At 35.9% G+C, this 19614-nt stretch overlaps 1 protein-coding gene across 3 annotated transcripts in view; it reads right to left on the bottom strand.

The window, feature by feature from the left end:
- The window catches only part of hat1 (histone acetyltransferase 1), a 14635-nt gene extending 755 nt beyond the window's left edge, over positions 1-13880 (bottom strand). For 2 of the 3 annotated variants that reach the window (XM_027164804.2, XM_047815204.1), the window contains exons 1-10: positions 13793-13880; positions 13115-13186; positions 12415-12490; positions 12073-12193; positions 8164-8343; positions 7711-7832; positions 6602-6706; positions 5892-5998; positions 4723-4874; positions 3718-3834 (exon numbers count right to left, since the gene is read on the bottom strand). In XM_027164804.2, the coding sequence (XP_027020605.2) occupies positions 3718-3834; positions 4723-4874; positions 5892-5998; positions 6602-6706; positions 7711-7832; positions 8164-8343; positions 12073-12193; positions 12415-12490; positions 13115-13186; positions 13793-13805 (1065 nt within the window). In that variant the 5' untranslated portion in view covers positions 13806-13880. Of the gene's footprint in view, positions 1-3717; positions 3835-4722; positions 4875-5891; positions 5999-6601; positions 6707-7710; positions 7833-8163; positions 8344-12072; positions 12194-12414; positions 12491-13114; positions 13187-13577; positions 13689-13792 lie in introns of those variants that run through there. The other variant, XM_027164807.2, reaches the window with a different exon arrangement.
- Positions 13881-19614: the final 5734 nt, after the last annotated feature.

Genomic DNA, 19614 nt, shown 5'->3' with positions numbered 1-19614 from the left:
CACACACACACACGCGCACGCACGCGCACGCACACACACACGCACACACACAAACACACACACAGAGAGGAATCACTGCACTGTCAGATCCCAATAGTCATTCACCAACATAGGAAGATAGACAACCATACCCATTGTTGGGTATTACATAATGTACTTATCCAGAATGAATAAGGAGATGAGTATAAAAAGCTTTTTATTTCCTCTATCCACAAACATGAACACTTGAAATTCTCTTGATGCTAGTGAAATAGGGTTCTCTGATCAAATGATACTAAAAGAAACCTTTGGTAACAAACCAATAAGAAGCAAATAATTCAAGTAGATAGGCAAAATATTCCAGGATTAAATAAACAGTTAAAACAATATTAGTTAAATTATTTCAAATTGGGGAAAGAGAAAAAGAGGGGATATCATTTTAACTATCCCATAGAACCGTAACAATTAAAGCATAAAAACAATACAATAATGAAAATAATCATGTACGTTCTTTTAGGAATCCACCCCCCCCCCCCCCCCCTTCAAGTCTTAAATGCACAGGCACATAGTACCATGCATTGTAGAACATGCAGAACTTTACACACCATTCCCACCTGTGTGCAAAATCATACAGACTAACACCCCCCTTCTACCCCTGAGGGAAACTGAGTGAGTGAGTGTGTGAGTGTGTATGTGTGTGTGTGTGAGGGAGAGGAAGGGAGAAAAGTAGAGAGAGCATCTGGTCTCCAGATCCCTTCATTCTCTCTTACTAAGGAATTCCAATTTCCTTTTCAATCTCATGGTTTTTTCACTCTCTTCCATGTCCCTTATTTTTTTTCCCTGTCAGGAGACTCTATGCTGGTTAACATCATGGTGAGTGGTTAGGGAGCCATGATCCAGCAGTCCCCACTGATCCTATATTCCTGGTAAATGTTTGAATTGGAGCAAAGTCTGAAGATAAAGCTGACAACAATTCTTCACTGGTGTTCGTAGTAGTTACACGCCTGCTAGCTGAAAAGTTCAGATCTAAAATAAACATCTCTGGTAGAAAAATCATCACATTTAATAATATGCTCTTCTAGTTTTGTGTGGAGAACTAAAGAGAGGCTCTCTTCTCTATGGCCAGTAATTAGTTTTAGATATCTGGGTATACATGTTAAATACTTTAGGGATTAAGAGTTGTATGTATGTAAACTTCCAAAGCTCCCCATCTGTGATCTGTTGTACTGAAGAACAATCTATATTACTTCGACTCACTTGAATGTATGGATGACAGATGATCGTTTCAAAAGAAATAAAAAAAAAAAAACATGCAAAATTAAAGTCCAGGGCAAAGCCATGATATGACACCTCTGCTAGAACAATCTGTCAGAAAGACTTGCTGACTTTTTGTTGATGTTCTACAGGAGGATGAGGACTAGGGCTACATAGTCAACCCCTCCCTGGAACTCAAAATACTTGTTCTTTCCCTCTTTCTTTATTAATTCCATAAATTAGCTGACTAGACTGCTGTACGTTATTACATTACAGTAGCTACCAATTAGATTAACAAGCAACTAATACAGGAGAACTTTGGCATAGCAAGCAGAGATCTATTGTACCGATGCCAGTAGTTGACTGAATTACAGTTTTCACCTTCTGTGGATTATGTGATACAAATGCTGCTAATTGTAACCCTGGAGCTGAAATGATTATCTTACAAGAATTATGGCAGAAAACCCGATTTCACACCAAATACTCAATGCCTTTTACAAGAAAACCCTGAATGAATTTTTAAAAATAGTACGAAAGAATACTTATATTTAGTGACTAATCATAGCTGTTAACAGACTGTTAAATTGGAACTACAGCTGGGGCATAAATGTATCAATGCTCATGAAAATATTGACCATGTATCATAATTAAATGTCTGAAGGGTTACACAGTAGGCTCATTAAAATTTAAAAAGCACTGCTGCAATTCTGAAATTGCAGTCTATAAAAAGTGAAAGGGCAGGTAAGAAAATAACCTCCATCATGAATAAAGGAGTGTGTGTGAATGGGACAACTGATTTTAAACATAGCTACACACCAGGGCTAGGTGACATGACAAAATAATTTTGACATAATGATAAATCATGTCACGGTAAACTTTTCGATACGGTGATGTCATTTTAGTAAGCTTTACATTTTAAGATTTTTTGTGCTTTTTAATACATTGTATTTTCTCTTCTTTCAGAGTTAGTAGACCTTACATAAAAAAAATCCTTAGGTATACAGGTTTTGTTTAAAAAAAAAAAAAGAACACTACTCTTAGAAAACCTGTGTCATGATGTATATAGTGTATATAGAAATGTCAATGTCATATGATATATTTTCATACTGCACAGCCCGACGTGTACTGCACTCCTTGTATGATATCACATTCCATAGGTAAGAGCAGTGCATGAAGTTTGAATTAGCAGCGCACTAGCACAGCTGTACATAAAATACTGCAATCCACACAGCATAATGGGAGACATATCAGAGTTCAAAAGAGGACAAATTGTTCTTGTGCCTCTCACTGGAGCATCTGTAACTAGGCAGAGAATCTTTGTGGTGTATCAAGAGCCATGGTACCCAGAGGAATGTCAGCTTACCACCATGAAGGACGAACCACATCCAACAGGAGTAACTGTTGACGCAAGAGTTTGATGTCTCAAAGAGATGTCAGGGTACTAACCCAGACGATATCTAAAAAACATAAAAGCCACATCTGTCCAACTGACTGCAGAATTAAACGTACACCTGCACTAAAACTGTTTGTCAGGAGCTCCACAGTGTCAATATTTATGATGCAAACCTTTGGTCACACGTGCAAATTAGAGAAAACAGTTTCAATGATGTCAGCAATGGAAGTCTTGGGCTGAGGACGATATGAAACATGTATTGTACTCTGATGAGTCCACCTTCACTGTGTTTCCCCAGATCCAGGAGAGTTACAGTGTGGAGAAGCCCAAAAGAAGCTTACACCCAGACTCTTCAGTGTGTGATGCATCAGTGATGTTTTTACTGCAATATCAAGGCATTCCCTGTGCCCTCTACTTGTGCAAGGACTACTGAACCATCCTGGAAGACCATGCGATCCTAATGGTTCAAACATGAAATGGACAAACTCATGCTGTAACTCTTGACTGCAAAATGTAGCCTGTCACTATACTAGTAAATTGTTGTGGTCTAAAACCACGTGTTTAATGTCATTGTACAACCCCTGTATATGTTCTTACTATAATTGCAGTTTAACCAATGCTGGTTTTCTTTGGACTTCACACAAACATTCACCTTATGAAGCATGACTGTCTACTTCTTATTTCTTATTCTTACTATTATTATTATTACTATTGTAAAAGAAGAAACTTTGGACACTAGCAATTATCTGTGCAATCTGTTGGCTCTTACTGTGGGATGTTCATTTATTTATACCAATGTCATTGTTAAGCTTTAAGATTAAGTTTAACACATTTGAATAACGCATTCCTAGCTAAGAGCTTTTAGAAGACATTTTTACTTTCAGCTTTTAACTAATAAGTAAAAGAAGAAAGAAAAAGATAAATTAAATTTTTCTATTAAATGCATGTTAATAAAAGGAATAAATGTTTTGGGATGTAATGTTGTATAAGGACAATATTCTTAGCAGACTAAGTCAGTGTGAATGTTAGGCTAAATTTTTAAGGCTCCAATAATTGATAGTAATTTAGATTAGATTTGAAAAGACACCTACCCTGTAAGGACCAAAGAGCCTTCTCTTCACTTCTAGCCGAAACTCTCTGGCCTTTTCCTCATCACTCATGTCTGTGTTTCTGAGACGCAGAATCTCGTACACCCGCCTGGCATGCTTCTGCATACAAAATGACAAGATGCTAAGAATCAAGGTGAAAAGAAGTGGTTCTCTAATTCAAGCAGTTCTCTAATTTCTCGACATGGGCATTTGTAGAAAAAAATAAAATGATCACACAGATATAAAAGCTGTACATTTAAAAAATATTGGTCGGTGTGCAAAAACACACCATCAGATACTTATGCTTGAGCCTTCCACTGTAGTAATGGAAAATTGTGCATGAGCAGCAGATAAAACAAACAAATGAAATATGCCCCATCCGGTGATGTTTGCAATTAGTTAATTATTTACTCAATTTTGTCAGATTTTAATAGACATTTCTATTCCTTATTTCAATATTGTCAATTGGTTTCTGGTATATGGGTGTATCACCATTCAAGTAGATGGCAGCCTGGTCTTGTATGACTGAAAATAATTGATCGGGAGCATTGCCAAAATGGCCGCCGAGTGGACAGGCTTTACTAGAAAGACTTCGTCATGGCACAGGCACCAGACTGTGATAATCACTCACAAACAACACAGACAGAAAGGAAATAAAAGACAGTGAGATGTAATCGGCGCAGTTAAATAATGGCCTAAGTGCAGAGAAAAAGAAGTCATACAGGGGGCACACTGAGGTGAACTCCCACCCATTCACTAATGGCCAGCATCCAGTGGGGTGTGTGGATGTGGGTGAAGAGAAAGGTCATTAGGAATTACAAATAGGAAAAAAAGAACTGAGATGGTGAGTTAATTATATTATTCAATCATCATAATTCATATTTGTCACCTTTTAAGAAAAACTATAACAAATATACCAACTGCAGTTGGAGTACTGCAATTCAAAGCACTGGATCAGCTGCTGTTTCTTTTGAACATGAAACATCATGTGTTGTATGTAGCTCACACCTTGTTGATTTTAAGTTTCTCGCGAGCTTCAGTAGCCATTTCTTCACTGAATCCCAGGGCCAGATTTTCGTTGGAGAAAGAAGGCAGATCCATACACAACTTCACAAGCACAAAGTCCCTTAACTTCACATAATTGTCAGATGGGTCTTCCGCTAGGACAATTTAACAAAAACACACACAAAGTTAAAATGAAAGCAATTAAAGAATGAACCACCTATAGTCTGGCAGCAGCAAATGTTAAAAATGTTTTTGTTGTTTATGTTTTTTGTTTTGTTGTCTCTATATGTGTCTTTTTAAATTTTGAGCCTAAACCAATAACCTAATTAATATATAACCTATATGTAAATAGCCTTGTATGAAAGGGTAGGATAGGCTGTGTTTCAACCTCAATCATAATTTCAGTGTGCTGGAGAACAGAGCCAAAATATCAAAAATGGCAATGCTGTAGTGTGGGTGTCCCATATAGATTAAATGATAGAGAGAGACAGAGAAGCTATAGAGGCAGGTAAGTGACAATGTTCACTTTTGAATATGTGGCATAACATTACCAGTACACCAAGATAGAGGGAACAGTACAAAAAGGAAAAAGAGCACAAAAATAGAAAAAAAAAGAACAAACAAAAGCTGTACAAATGGTGGCTGCAGGTCTGTCGTAGTAGAGTGGAGAAGCGTATTCAGTTTGAATGAAAGCTAATCTCTCTCTCCCCACACAGCTCAATAATTATGCCATTGTGTGAGAGAGCCTGAGCAGCAGCATGTGGCCAGCACATTTCAGCTGCAAACTGCCTGCAATTTACATACATCCCTCCCACCTTGCCACACGTTGGACCAGAGAGCTCCATACACTGCCGTGGTAGAAAGGTATTTAAATTCAGCCAACAGCTACCTTTGATAAGGAGGCTCTGTTCATTCCTGTCTTATACACTTAAAGTTTTAAAACTACCTAAAAAGTACTTTATTCTACTTTCAAAAGAAAAAAGTGACATAGATTTTGCAACAATAACTACACGCTATATGCACTTTTATAAATGGCCCTGGCTCTGCCTGTTATCTACCTGTAAAAGAAGCAAGACATGTAAACCAATAACACAATTGAGCCACCAGTGTGCATTAGGAGTATTAGTCAATGCCATACTCAGACAGATTTCACAGATTTCATCCCAGTATACCTGTGATATCCTGAACTTTAGGTAAGTTGCAGTAGAACCGGTGAACTGTCTCTAACAACTGGGCCCCATGACCTTCACCTTGAAATTGTGGCAGGATCAGCATCTGACTGAGATATATATATATATATATATATATATATATATATATATAAATTAAAAAGAGAGAGAGAGAGAAAAAGAGAGAGAGAGAGAGAGAGAAATCTTGCACATCAACGTACAGGCCAAGATTTTAAAAAGTGTTCTCTGCTTGTCCCATAGTGCCAACTATTACCCAATGCCCTCCCTATATCTCCTAGTCAGCTTTCCTCGATACAATGGACATTATGATCATGATGATGACCTGATACAGATATGACAATATTTTTTGTTCAATACAAACACTTCATGTCCAGACAACGTTCTTTTCTCCAGCATAACAACTTGATATAATCTCTAGCAAAAGATTATTTTTGTTCATTCACTTGGCCAACATAATGAAATGTTACCATGTTGTGCCAATCAATATATTGCGCTGATTTCCAAAATGGGCTTTCTGATGGGTGCTGCAGATTTTGCCATCCTTATAATAAGCAAATGGGGATTGGCTTATAGGATATATAAGCCAGTAATTTGGGGCACTTAGGGACAAGAGAGCCAGAGATGTATAATTTTCTTTTCCCTTTTTTCAAAGAATAAAAGAGAGAGAAGGCACGTGCTTCCCTGGTAATTACCTAACACGTGGTCTGGTTTTGTCTGGGTATACGTAGTAATTATACACTGTCATGTAGCCAGCCGTAGCGTAGAGAGTCTCCCCATCCTTATTGTATTTCTCAAATCTGTACAGAGAGAGAAGGAACACAAAGGCAAGCAGGTCAATCATAGGCACGCTCCCATGCACCGGTTCTTCTAGCACTCTTTCAACTCTTCTCTCTTTCTCTACTTTGACCATCCATCCCCCAAACCCACCCGACCACCCTCTCCTGCACACTGCTTGTTTTCTCACTCTGGCCTCCTGTCAGTGTGAGCATGCTGAAGCAGAGAGTAGAGCAGTTGCAGTCTGTGCACCTGCTGTAGAGTGAATGCATTATGCACTTAATTGGTGCACTGCAACTTAGAGAACAGAGGAGCGGAGAGAGGGAGGCATCTAGCCTCTTCAAAACTCTCCAGTCCATTTGCCTATTGTCAGCTTTAATAGGTGGCAAACTAAAGAAAACACTAGCAGAGTCTCTTTTTCGGCTGCTAGAGATTCCATTCACTGTTTCAAAAGACAACAGTATTCAGTTCAGCCTCTTGCTCTGCCAAAAAATAAGGACAGCAAAGAAAAGAGACAAATAACACAAAAAGAAACTCTTATGAGATGAACAGTTTACCTCTGTACAAGGGGCGAATATAATTAAACAGGCTTGGTAATTGGTTGCATGCACCACAAAGACTGGTAGTTGCCTAAGCTCAAATGTATGTGTGCACGTGTGTACATGTGTGTACACATAAGCACCTGACCAAGACGGAAAAGAGCATTTTCCCAACATGAACATGTTCTTTAAACTTAGTAATCCTAAAGGTGTTCTCTTCAGTTCTCTTCTCGAGTCCAAACTTGACACAAAGGATAATGCTTCAAAAAGCAAACTTAAACATACCATGTAAAGTTGTTTTAGCCCCTACGGTTTTCCATGTACAGTCCAATCTCGTGTCAAGACAACACTTACAATATGAAGAAACTGTTTAGCAACCAATTTAAAACATGTGTGCTGTATAATAACTGGATACAGCTCCTGACGTACCCAGGTTTATGCAGTCAGTGAACAAACATTCGAAGACTCAAAAGCAGCTAACAACTCACACAAGGAAGAAGTCCCAGTGATCATCGTCTACATCAATAAAGCTGGCGGTCTCGATGAACCACATAAGAAATGTCTGAAGTCGCTCATGGTATTCTCTGAATCCTGGACATGAGATATCTGCCTATAAGGCAAGAACACAAATAAGAAATTGCTATTACTTTATAACCTTCTATTCAAAGAGAGATTCAACATCAAGATTGTCATTTGTATGTTCCAAGGTTTACTCTTTAGAAAGCAGTGCACTAGAGCACTACATATAGTGCAGTATTTACAGGAAACAAAAATGTCTTATTTAACCATAAATTAATGACAAAACTAGGCCAGTGTGAATATTTACAGGAAATTATCCAGCAATAAGAAAGATGCACAACTATAACTAATAACTGCCACCTTAAAGACTGTGGAGCCAGTCCCCAAAGCTTCTTACTGTATGCAACAGCATTTGTCATTACCTTGTGTATTAGGTAAGTGAGATCAACTCCCTCTTCCACACTGTGAACTTTATAGGTGTGCAAGAGGCTTCCAAATGGTTTAAAGTTAGCCTCTTTCTCCAAAAAAGAGATAAAGTCATCTGTGTTGGCGCAAAACCCTGGAGGAATGATTTCTCTGATCTTCCCTTCCACATCATCAGGCTGAAGACACACAGGAAAAGACATATCAGAAGGATTAGTACACGATAGTCATATTTCTATCATGTATATGAGAAATTTTTATAAAAAAAAAAGAAAAAAATGTATTTTGCAGCGACATACATTATATTAAAGGGGCTTATACGTGTTCTTGGAATTGTATACACCAAGATAAATGCAAGCTGATACACTTTATTTCCAGTGCTCCTTGTCCTTACATGTAACCCTACTGGATCCACAACAGAATAAAGCCCTATTGTTCTGTCATTAGGCTATACTTCAGCCTTGATTGACATAGCACACGTGAAACTAAAAAAGAAAGGATACATATTTTTGTCGAACAAAAAAAGAGAACCATTAGGCAATTAGTCCTGTCAGCTGAGTAGGCCTTCAGCCCCCCTCTCTCCAATCCTCTGTGAAAGACCACTTAATTGAATACATTTACTACTTATCTTAAACCATGAATATTTGATGAAGTCCCCCACAATAATGCATCTCTGCTTCTCACAGGGCAATAAAATTTAATGAATTGATCTCAACCTTAACAAAAAAAAAAAAAAACAGGCATCTATAATAGGCTCCTCTCCTCTAAGCCTGGTGAGTGAACTCAATCAAACAAGTTTGCCCCTGCCATTCAGTGGCTCCTGGGCAGACAAAAGACCCCCCTTTGCCCTCTTTGGGATTTTTTACTCAGCAGAATGCGCAGTGGCTTCAGCTGCGATGTTTGCATTGTATCCATTTCCAAGCGGATTGACATGAGAACACTTTGTATTAAGTTGCTAAGCAGGGCCTTTGGCACCATTTAGACGCGTGATAGGCATTAGTTCTGTAGCAGGCCTCTCGCTGCTCCACATTCAAAACAGGGAAATGAAGAAGGACAAGGACAAAATGCGCAACAAAAGGCTAATGCAACACGGCGCTAATTCCTGCTCTTTCAGACATCAGCTAATATCAGCCAGGAAGCAATGCACCTGCGCCTGAGAAACACTTCACTATTGTTACAGCTCAACTGCATTTCTGACGAGTAAGAGAATCAGGGAATGCACATAAAAGGCAAAGGACAAACAAGTCAGATTGTCCCTGCTCTCTTCTATACAACATTTACAAATTGCACAATCTTCCATATAAAGAGTGCATTGTTAGGTCACTATATTAACTAACTGTGCTTCTTCAGAGCTTTTTGTCTATTCAGGAATACATCATGTTTTCAGCTGAAAGCGCAACAAAGGTAAATGCCAGTGTAGGATCTAATTCTTACATAAAAGGTTTCATTTTAATTAAAGAGCATCTTGTTCTGTACCTAAAAATAGGGAAAAAGTACCTCAATGTGAGCAGCAATTTACTCTTGTTGACAAACTTTGTTAATATTTACAGGTGATAATTACCTCTATATGTCTACACTATATGTGATGTGACCTGAAAAAGCAACTTATGAGAGTTTTCCCTATCATAGAAATGCTTAGACGTACCACCAGAGTGCCTTAAACAAAATAAATGCAATAATGCGCTTGAGCGAACAACAATGGTGAGAGTTCTATGCCCTAGCAAAATGAAGAGGAGGCTAAGTCTGAAATGGAAAGGTAAGCTGGCAAGAGGAACGACCCACCAAATCAACAATCAGCGTTTGAACAAACGTTTGTGTGATTGGTGTGAGACACTAATCACACAGCTATTTCTCTGTACAGTACACTCAGCAAGCTGCAAGCAACTGATACAGTAAGCCTCAACAAAAAATGGAGTATAATAATTGAAGTATAAACTTTTTAAAAAGTAATTATTGTGAATGTTAAAGCGATAGCAAAGAGAGAAATCATATAGCTTACCTATTTTACAAAAAGTAACCCTTTTTACAATTAAATAAATGGCTTAGCTAGCTAAAGTACACAGATATTCATATACTGAATTATCTTACGCAGCAAAGCTAATTAGCTAATATTGCATAAAGATACCACAACTAAACTAACGTTCTTATCTAACATAGCTCGGTAGCTAAACAAAATTTGCCTTGTTTACAAATCATGTGTTTTTCTGCTGCTTTTAATAAATTAATTAATTAAAATGAAGAAAATAAACGCTGTTCCAAAATGCAGTTAAGAACATCCCCCCCCAAAAAAACACTGTCTACTTCAAAGGATTATTATGTAAAACAAGTGCTAAGTGCTTCAAAAATAGAGGTTATGTGTGAACACAGCCTCAGGTAGCTTCCTCTCCACACACTTGTGGGTTGTGTGGCATTTCCCATGACTGTCCCAGACAGAACTAGTTTTCTCCACTGTTCTTATAGTGTAGTGTGAGAACCAGTCACAGACACTGAGGCAGCTCCTCATCTAAACAGTCATGCAGTGCCAGCTGTCTTGTCGACACACAAAATTTGCATTCTTTTTTTTTTTGCAAATATTTACATATCGTACTTTTACAAATATATGTTAATATTATTTGTGTGTGATTGTGTGCATGTAAGTAGACATATGTATGGTTAAAACACTACTTAAAACTTTTATTGCATAACCACTTAAGCTTCTTGAATCTTCTCATTTTACCTTTTTATTTAGATAAAAGGCCAGGGCCAGAGCTTTTGCAAAGGTAATTTGTCTAAGCCTGGGAAGTCTTTCGACAGCCACAACAGCTTATATATACAGTTCTCTGCTTGTCTAACTGCTGTCCTTTGGTTGCAGTTTTCAAAATAATTACTTGTGTATTTCAAAATATTTATTCCTCCTGTGTACAAGTCAAGGCAATCCACATATATTTCATTTGGTAAATACAAGTAAAATAAGTGCTGCCAGCGTTTTTTTCCACAAATTTTAAAATAACCTAAAATTTCTCTCTAATTTCAAACACCCCCAACCACCACCATGCCCCTGAAACCAAAGAGCGCCAACGCACTCTGAAACCACAGGGAAAACCCCGCCTACGTATTTGCCTATCTAACTAATAAACTAGAACTGTAGGGGTGAAACCTGAGAATTTTTTTTAACACAAATGATCTGTAAATATCAAAGCAGCTTCAAAATTTGCTTATACAAGGGTCAACAGATTACAGTGTTGTCATAGACACTGTAAATATAGCAGATAATACTAATGCTACTACATTCTGAATCCCAACAGCTGGGGTGTAATCTGTATAACAAATAGACATCAACCTACAACTAGGGTTGGGCTATATGATGATATTCTATCAATAAAAGACATTTTATTCAATTCAATTGATAAATTATGTCACAATGAAGAGAATATTTCTGTCATCAACTGCTGTTGTTTTTCATAGCTAACTTGTTTGATGTATGTTGACAAACCAGTAGTTCCTTTACTTTTCATGACAATCCAAGTTGTTACATTGGTTATGCCCATTCTATCGATATATCTGTCTGCACACACACATACAAATATATAGATATATATGAGAGTATATACATATGTCCAATCCAGATTTAATAAGCACTTCCAGCAAGGTGCAATGATTATTATTATGGTGGAATAGAAATTTATCTAAGTCACTAAGTGTGAAAGTGTAAAAATGTGATTTCATTTACCAGTGAATCTCAATTATCAAACTAGTCACAGACAGTTCTGTATGAATTACAAGCCTATAGCCAGCATTTGCCATAAATAAATGCAAGAAAAAAGTAGGGAAAAGGGTTAGCTTTGAGGATATTAATCATCATCCTTTTATATCAATACAATATATAGGACACCTGCAGAAGAAAAGAACAGAATATATTATCAGCCTACCTGCACACAGTCAAATTTTTCATTGACTTTGGAAGTGTACTTCACTTTGAAAAGCGTGCTCAGGTTGCCAGCAGTGTAGTAAAGCTGAATTTGAAGGCCTTTGTATCCAAATGCCACTTCACTAGTGTGAAATTCAGAAACAATTCATAAAAGAGTTCAAAGTATTTGAAGCCTCTTTAATGAACAATGGTAAACTGTGCATGAAGACTTTGATATACTTTAGGCCTTCTGATTTTTCTAATGAAGTCTTAGAAAGATATTCATATCAATTAACATGTATAAACATTTCTATATTTATACAGAAATTATCTCAATATCTATATATATATTGCAGGTACTTACTCATCACCATACAGCTGATGGCTATACTCAGGGTGAAACGTTGTACTTTCATCATCTATATCCTCTGGAAAACGCACTGCAGGAAATAATAAATAAAACCACACCGTATTACTGCCATTATGCTTTGGTTATACTCAAAAAACTAAAGGAAACATCTTCAGTAATATGGAGAACAACTTCCAGATGTAACGCTCATGTGGTGCATCCGTGATCATGTTAACGTCTCAAAGAAATTTAACTAGTGATATCAATATAAATCCCAGAGATGGGGGTTTTTCAGGATGTACTCACAACTGACATTAAAAAACTTCCAATTTTAATACAAACTGATTAGACCTTTATTATAAGCACTAGTGTATTGCTAGTTTTAGAGAGCCTACACATATCGTTTGTTTGCTGCATGCTCATTTATTTAGACCAGGAAATTAGTAACATACCTAAAACCCTCAGAAGCTTCAGTTCTCTGACAAGGACTTTTAAATAGCATCTACATGTTATTGTTCTGTTTATTAAAATCGGACACTTCCTAAAGTGTCTTTCACATGAAGAAAAGGGGGATCATTTATAGAATAATAATTACCCTATTAAAAATAACACAACAAAACAAAGGCTAAATAAATAACCGGTGAGGTGAATCAGATGACTGAGATTCTGAAATGTTCATGACATTGAACATATGAACAACAGGTGCGTTATTTACCTAATTTTAAACAAATGGCTTCATTGGTGTCACATTTGTACTCTGCCAGTTTCTTCTCCATTGCATTCATATCTGCAGGACAAGCAGAAAGCACACATAAGTAAACACTGATGCCCTGTGAATGAGAATAAATTCCCACGACCCTGATAAAGATAGAACTCTAACTTAAGATAAATAAATGAATAAATGAACGTTAGCAAGCAAAGTAACAACAATTCACTCTGTTTACTCTGCATCTGACACAAACTGCACTTCATAAGCATCTTAAATTAAAGCAGCTACTCAGGGAAGCTACATGAGTGTTTGTTTTAATGCTAAACTTTACTAGTCACCTGGATAACTAGGTAACACAGAACATGGCGTTCATCCTTCTCTCAGTCCTGTTATTCTTTAGTGACATTAAATATCACTATCATATTAAGGCCAAAGTAAATTCGGGACTATTTATTGTTAGCTGATTTACCTTTACTAAATTATAACTAGCTAGTTAGCCGGTAGCGTAGCTAGCTGTCAGGTAGCTAACTAGCTAACTCAGTAACGGTTGGTTTCCATGGCAGCTGGTAAGCTCACTGAAGAATACTGCCAGCTACATTAGTACTGACAACGTATATGTGAACTATTTTATACACTATATCGTAGTTTCTTACGATAAGAATGCGATATAAGATACATTCTTACCCGCCATTTCCATGCACGCGTTATCACATAACCCGCGAAATGCAAAGGTACTTCCTGTTTACTCACGTGCTTCCGCCGTCAAAAGGCGATTGGATGGTGCTGTTTTAACGTCATTTCCTCCTCGGCTACAGATCATGGTGTTCATGATGTCAAATTGTAAAAAAGTTAAATTTCCATTAAAAGTCCCACAGAATAATCTACACGTTTTAAAAGTGAAGCATTATGCATTATAACCTTAGAGACAACCTTAGATACTGTTTCATGTCTCTAAGGTTATATATTCTGTTTGAGGTATAATCAGTGTTTAAAGGGTTTGTTTACATCCACTATAAGATAAGATAAGATATACCTTTATTCATCCCACAATGGGGAAATTTCTCTGTTAAAGCAGCAAAAATATATAAAACTAATAAAAGAATACATAATATAATATACAGTATATACTAAAACAAAAATGTATAAAAAGAGTAGTGGTTACACTGAAGACATTGCACATAGGTAATATTGCACATTTTTCAAAATTTCTGTTATTGCACATATTTAAAATACTTTGTTATTGTTTATTATCGCAGTTAAAACAGTAATAACAGTGTGTATTATGGTGGCTGGTTCATTGGGAGCAGCTTTGATTGTAAATAGCAGCAGGGAGAAAAGAAAGTCTGTATCGCTCCTTCAGACACTTCGGATGCTATATATAGCTATATATCTATACTATAGATTTTTTTTTGTTTCAGTGAGATTAATTTTATCAATAGTTCCAAGGGTCTTAATTAAATTAATTAATCCAATTTAATTAAATTAGTTAAAGGGTCTTAAAAGGGTACTCTATATCCTTATATATCTGACTTCTGTCACTTTAAATGAAGAGTCATCTTGTGCATAAATATCTTTACCTGGATGTCATGTAATCTTTTTTTTTTTTTAATTTTAGCCAAGTATACAACAGGTGAACAACTTGTTCAAATCATACAAATAACACCTAAAAGGACCAAAGAATTAGATTCATAAAATGTAATATTTGGTTAAATAATAATCAGGTTTGTAAATTAAAATTGAGAGCTGACCATTGAAAACAAATTTCTTCATATTTTATTTGCATTTTTTCAAAGTGACAAAACATTGGGGTAGATATGATTGGCAATAAAGTAGGTTAATTTACTCTGGAGTTGCTCTGTATAAATATATGTTCCAGCATTTTTCCGTGTTCTTCACAAAAGGTACAAATACCATTTATAACTGTTAAATGTTTTATAAACATTTATAAATGTTATAAGATACAGATTTCATAACTTCATAAGTCTTTTTAAGCTTCTGTAGGTAACGATCAGTTGGGTAAAACCTGTGAAACATTTAAAATGATATCACTTTGACTTTGTTAGTCAACAGATTTTTTTTTTAAACCAATATTACATGGTGCACTGAAGACACTTTGCACATTTTGCCTTCTTAGTACATTAATTTCATTTATGTCAACCAATGTACAGTAAAGTGATAACGTTTTGTTAAAAAGTAAAATAATACCAGAAGGCACAGCATCAAAGACAATGGAGAAATAGTTTGGAGCAATAAGGACTCTATAATGCTGAATAAAGTCATTGACTAGTTATTGACTTAACAATTAAATGTTATTATTAAACCCATGTTGAATAAAATGACTTTTTTTATTATAAAAAGCATACCTATTATTCCAAATATACAATCTATGAGAACTAAATTGTAAATAAGACTCCATGTCAGTAATATATGTCTATAGTAAGATTGGAGTTGGAAGATACTGTAAGTTAATCAATATTATAACTACATAGCAACAGAAAGTTATTGCTCACATAATCTTTTTGGAGGGAAAGCATCTGCGAAAGTTGAGTACCTAACTCCTCCTTTTTTCTCATTTTATCCTATCAGTCTTATATGGTCATATATAACATATATATAACATATCCACCCTGTTATGTGTAATATGAAAAAAAAGATCAATGTATAAAATAAATAAATAAATGAATGAATAAATATAAATATATAATTATTTCAGCTTTTTCCTAGCCTTGTTTCTTGCGCACACTATGTAATGGCTAACTTTATGTCCAGCATATTAGCAGCAAAGGCCTCATGCTACGTTCACACATACACTGAATCCTGGCAAACTTTGACCTCATATTTTCAATCAGAGCTGGTACAGTAACTTCCAGTGATATGAGCACAAACTTTATGCAAATATGAATCATATTGATGTAGTAGTAAGCAATAAACACACACTGTTTCTCCTTCATCTCCAACGATATGATGTGTAAATACACTGGTGAATTTTAAATACATACACTCTTCCTCCAGAATATTTCATTGCAGTGAGAAAACTAATTTAGTTGCACCTCCCACTGCTAGATGTTATTACCATGGCAACCATGTGTAATATTTACAGAGTGGATATTAAAATAGTGTGATGTCTTTGTGTGTTTTCTATAGCCTTTTTTTTATCCAATTTGGTTACAGTGATGACAGAAATAATAATATTAAGTGTACATCCTTTAATGAATGCCCTCAAGTGCAGCTGAGGAAACACAAGCTTTACATGGAAGGTCAGGATTCTGATCCTGAGAGAGAGAGAGAGAGAGAGAGAGAGAGAGAGAGAGAGAGAGAGAGAGAGAGAGAGAGAGAGAGAGAGAGAGGGAGGGAGGGAGGGAGGGAGAGAGATGGTAGAGATGGTAGACAGTCCTACCTCCACAGATGCACACATACTGTACACACACACAGACATACACACAGATTATGACCTGCATTATGACTATCTGAGTTGGAGTAAAGCTCATAATTTTCTGTCTTAGGTGCCCTCTTTACAAGCTATAAACAGAACCTTGAATGTGCACCAGATAATAAGCATCAGTCCAGGGCCAAATTAAATATCACAACCTCAGATATGCATGCAAAATCATAGCAGGCATAATGGATTGTCCTTGTTCTGACCTTAAAAAAGGTATGCTCATCACGGCTGCAGCACCTTCCAAACCTGAACAAGATCACACCAAATGGAGAGGAGAGGTCATCACGACCGCTGATATAGGCCAATGGTGTGTGGCAAATTACGATCAGGAAGCATACCCTGGCATTATTTCAGATGTTAAGGGCATCAGTGTCATGGTAAAATGCATGCAATTCAATGGATATAATACTTCTGGCTGAGTCTGTAAGAAGATATCAGCTGGGATTCTGATGAGAAAATGAAAAAGTCTCAGACATTTTTTCAAAACATTTTTTCCAAATTGATAAATTCACATAAAATTATGTGGAAGACCTGCTTTGATAATGCCATATTATGGTTGCTATACTTGCTTGTTGTGTTTTACATTTTTTTTAGAAGTTTTTTAATTTGTAAGGTGCTGTAAGTTACTGTTTTTAAGTTACTGAACTTTATGATCATCTTGTAAATTATTACAAAAAATAAGGCCCATGTTCCTTAACGTCAAATTGCAAAGGCTTTGCAAATCTCATCATCTACTAAAGCAACTAGCAACAGAAAGCAAATAGTAACAGTGAGTCCAAATTGAACATTTTTGTTGAAAATCATGGATCCCATGTCCTCTTGGCTAAAGAGGAGGGAGACCTTCCAGCGTGTTATCAGCATTCAGTTGAAAAGCCAGCATCTCTAATGGTATGGGCTGCATAAGTGTAAAAAGTATAAGCAGCTTGCATGTTTTGGAAGGTACTATGAAGGCCAAAAGGTATATAAAGGTTTTAGAGCAACATATGCTCCCCTCCAGACGATGTCTATTTCAGGGAAGGCCTTGTGTATTTCAGCAGGACAATGCAAAACCACATACTGCAGCTATTACAACAGTGTGGCTTCATCGCTGAATTGGCCTTCCTGCAGTCCAGATTTTTTACCTATAGAAAAAATTTTGCACATCAAATAAATGAAATAAATGAAAAATACATCAAAGATAACCACGAATTCTTCAGCAGCTGGAAATCGATATCAGGCAAGAATAGGAACATATTCCAACACCAAAACAAATGTCTTCAAAGGAGATGAGATGCTACACTATGGTACTGTAACATACCCCTATTTTGATACCTGTAGGCATCAAATTTGAAGTTCATTTAGTGGATAAAAGTGTAAAATGCCTCAGTTAAAACATTATGTCATCTACAGTATGTTCTATTGTGAATAAAATATTATAGCCCATGTGATTTGAAAGTCTTTTAGAAACGTCCCAACATTCGGGTTATACTACTACTACTACTACTACTACTACTACTACTACTACTACTACTACTACTACTATTACTACTACTACTACTACTACTACTACTACTACTACTACTACTACTACTAATAATAATAATAATAATAATAATAATAATAAAAATAATAATGATAATTTTAAACATTCCCTAACAAGGCTGAATTAACATTTCTACCATATTCCTACTTTTTTATTTACATTTTAAATATGTATTAACTAATGACTAAAAAAATATTATTCTACACAAGTCTGGTTGTTTCTACTGTGATTTTATTGTTTCTATTTCTTTCTTTTTTTTCTCTGGTTTCTAAGCATTTATTTAATATGGTTTTACACAGTTTTATTGCATAAAACTGTTGCAAATTTATTGCATACACAGTTTCATTGCATAATATGAGCTACTGCTGTTCTCTAGTGAGAAAATGTTTTCTCACCAGAGAAACATTTCACCAATTATTGTATTATCATGAGATTATTAGAAATACCTGCCTGGTTTCTCTTGACCCTTGTTAGACCTCTGCTGCTGTGACTCATTGAACACTGTTATAGAAAACTCACTGCTGTATTTCTTATAGAGACCCTACTAAGAATGGAATAAAAAAATGTGGCCAATTACTGTTATGACATACCATTAGGATGTTAGAATAAATTGTTAAATGATCAAGTAAATTTTAGCCAATGTCTTAGATGTGCACTTTGCTTGAATTTGATTTCAAGAAGAATCAAATGCTTTTGAAAAACAAAGGATGTGCAGTACTCTACAGTTAAATCCTTAATAATCAAGACAAAGGCATTATCCTGTATAATCAGCACAACAGTGTGAAAAGGAACAATAATGTCCCTATGGGATTCTAAAATACAAAGCAGACCATATGCAAAAAATTAAGAAAATTAGAAATAAATTAGGTTTCATTTTTATTATATACTACTTATTATTATGTTAATATATTATTATTATTTAGCTACGAAATTATGGCATCAAAGGATTTTTTAATTTTACCTACACAATATGTTCTTTCTTATATGCTAGAAAATAAAACCTGGGGAAAGCTATACACATTCTAATAATAAAAGAAATGCCATTATAGATTTGTGTCAGCTATTATTATTAATATATTCTAGAGATTTCATTCATAACTATGGATTACTGCTCAATATTAAATCAACAGCAAATCAACTAAACATCAACATCAGCTGAAATTCAATGTATTATTTCTTGATTGTAAAGTCTTTTTTGTTTAATCAATGCCTGTTCACATTCAAAGCAATCAGTGTGTAACAACACATGTGCTTTCTGTGGACTCTGATGTTGGTGCTTGATGCTGAATCAATGCTTTTGATGACGAACACAAGAATGTGGATGCAGCATCATTTCTGTATCTGCTGCAGGCCTCATACGACTGAGTATAGAAGAAAGTGCCACTGTGGATTACATTGATGTCCTCCATGAATGAACAATGAAGCTAAGAGAAGAAGGTCAACCCAGTCAACAGTGGCATATTTCAGTTCAGACATAGCAGCAGACCACCTAGATATTTAGAAGAGATTGTTGCATTTGCAAGATATTTGAGCAATATACTAGCA

Source organism: Tachysurus fulvidraco, chromosome 6 (genome assembly GCF_022655615.1).
Source record: "Tachysurus fulvidraco isolate hzauxx_2018 chromosome 6, HZAU_PFXX_2.0, whole genome shotgun sequence".
Lineage (NCBI taxonomy): Eukaryota > Metazoa > Chordata > Actinopteri > Siluriformes > Bagridae > Tachysurus > Tachysurus fulvidraco.
This window is presented reverse-complemented; position numbering and strand designations above follow the sequence as displayed.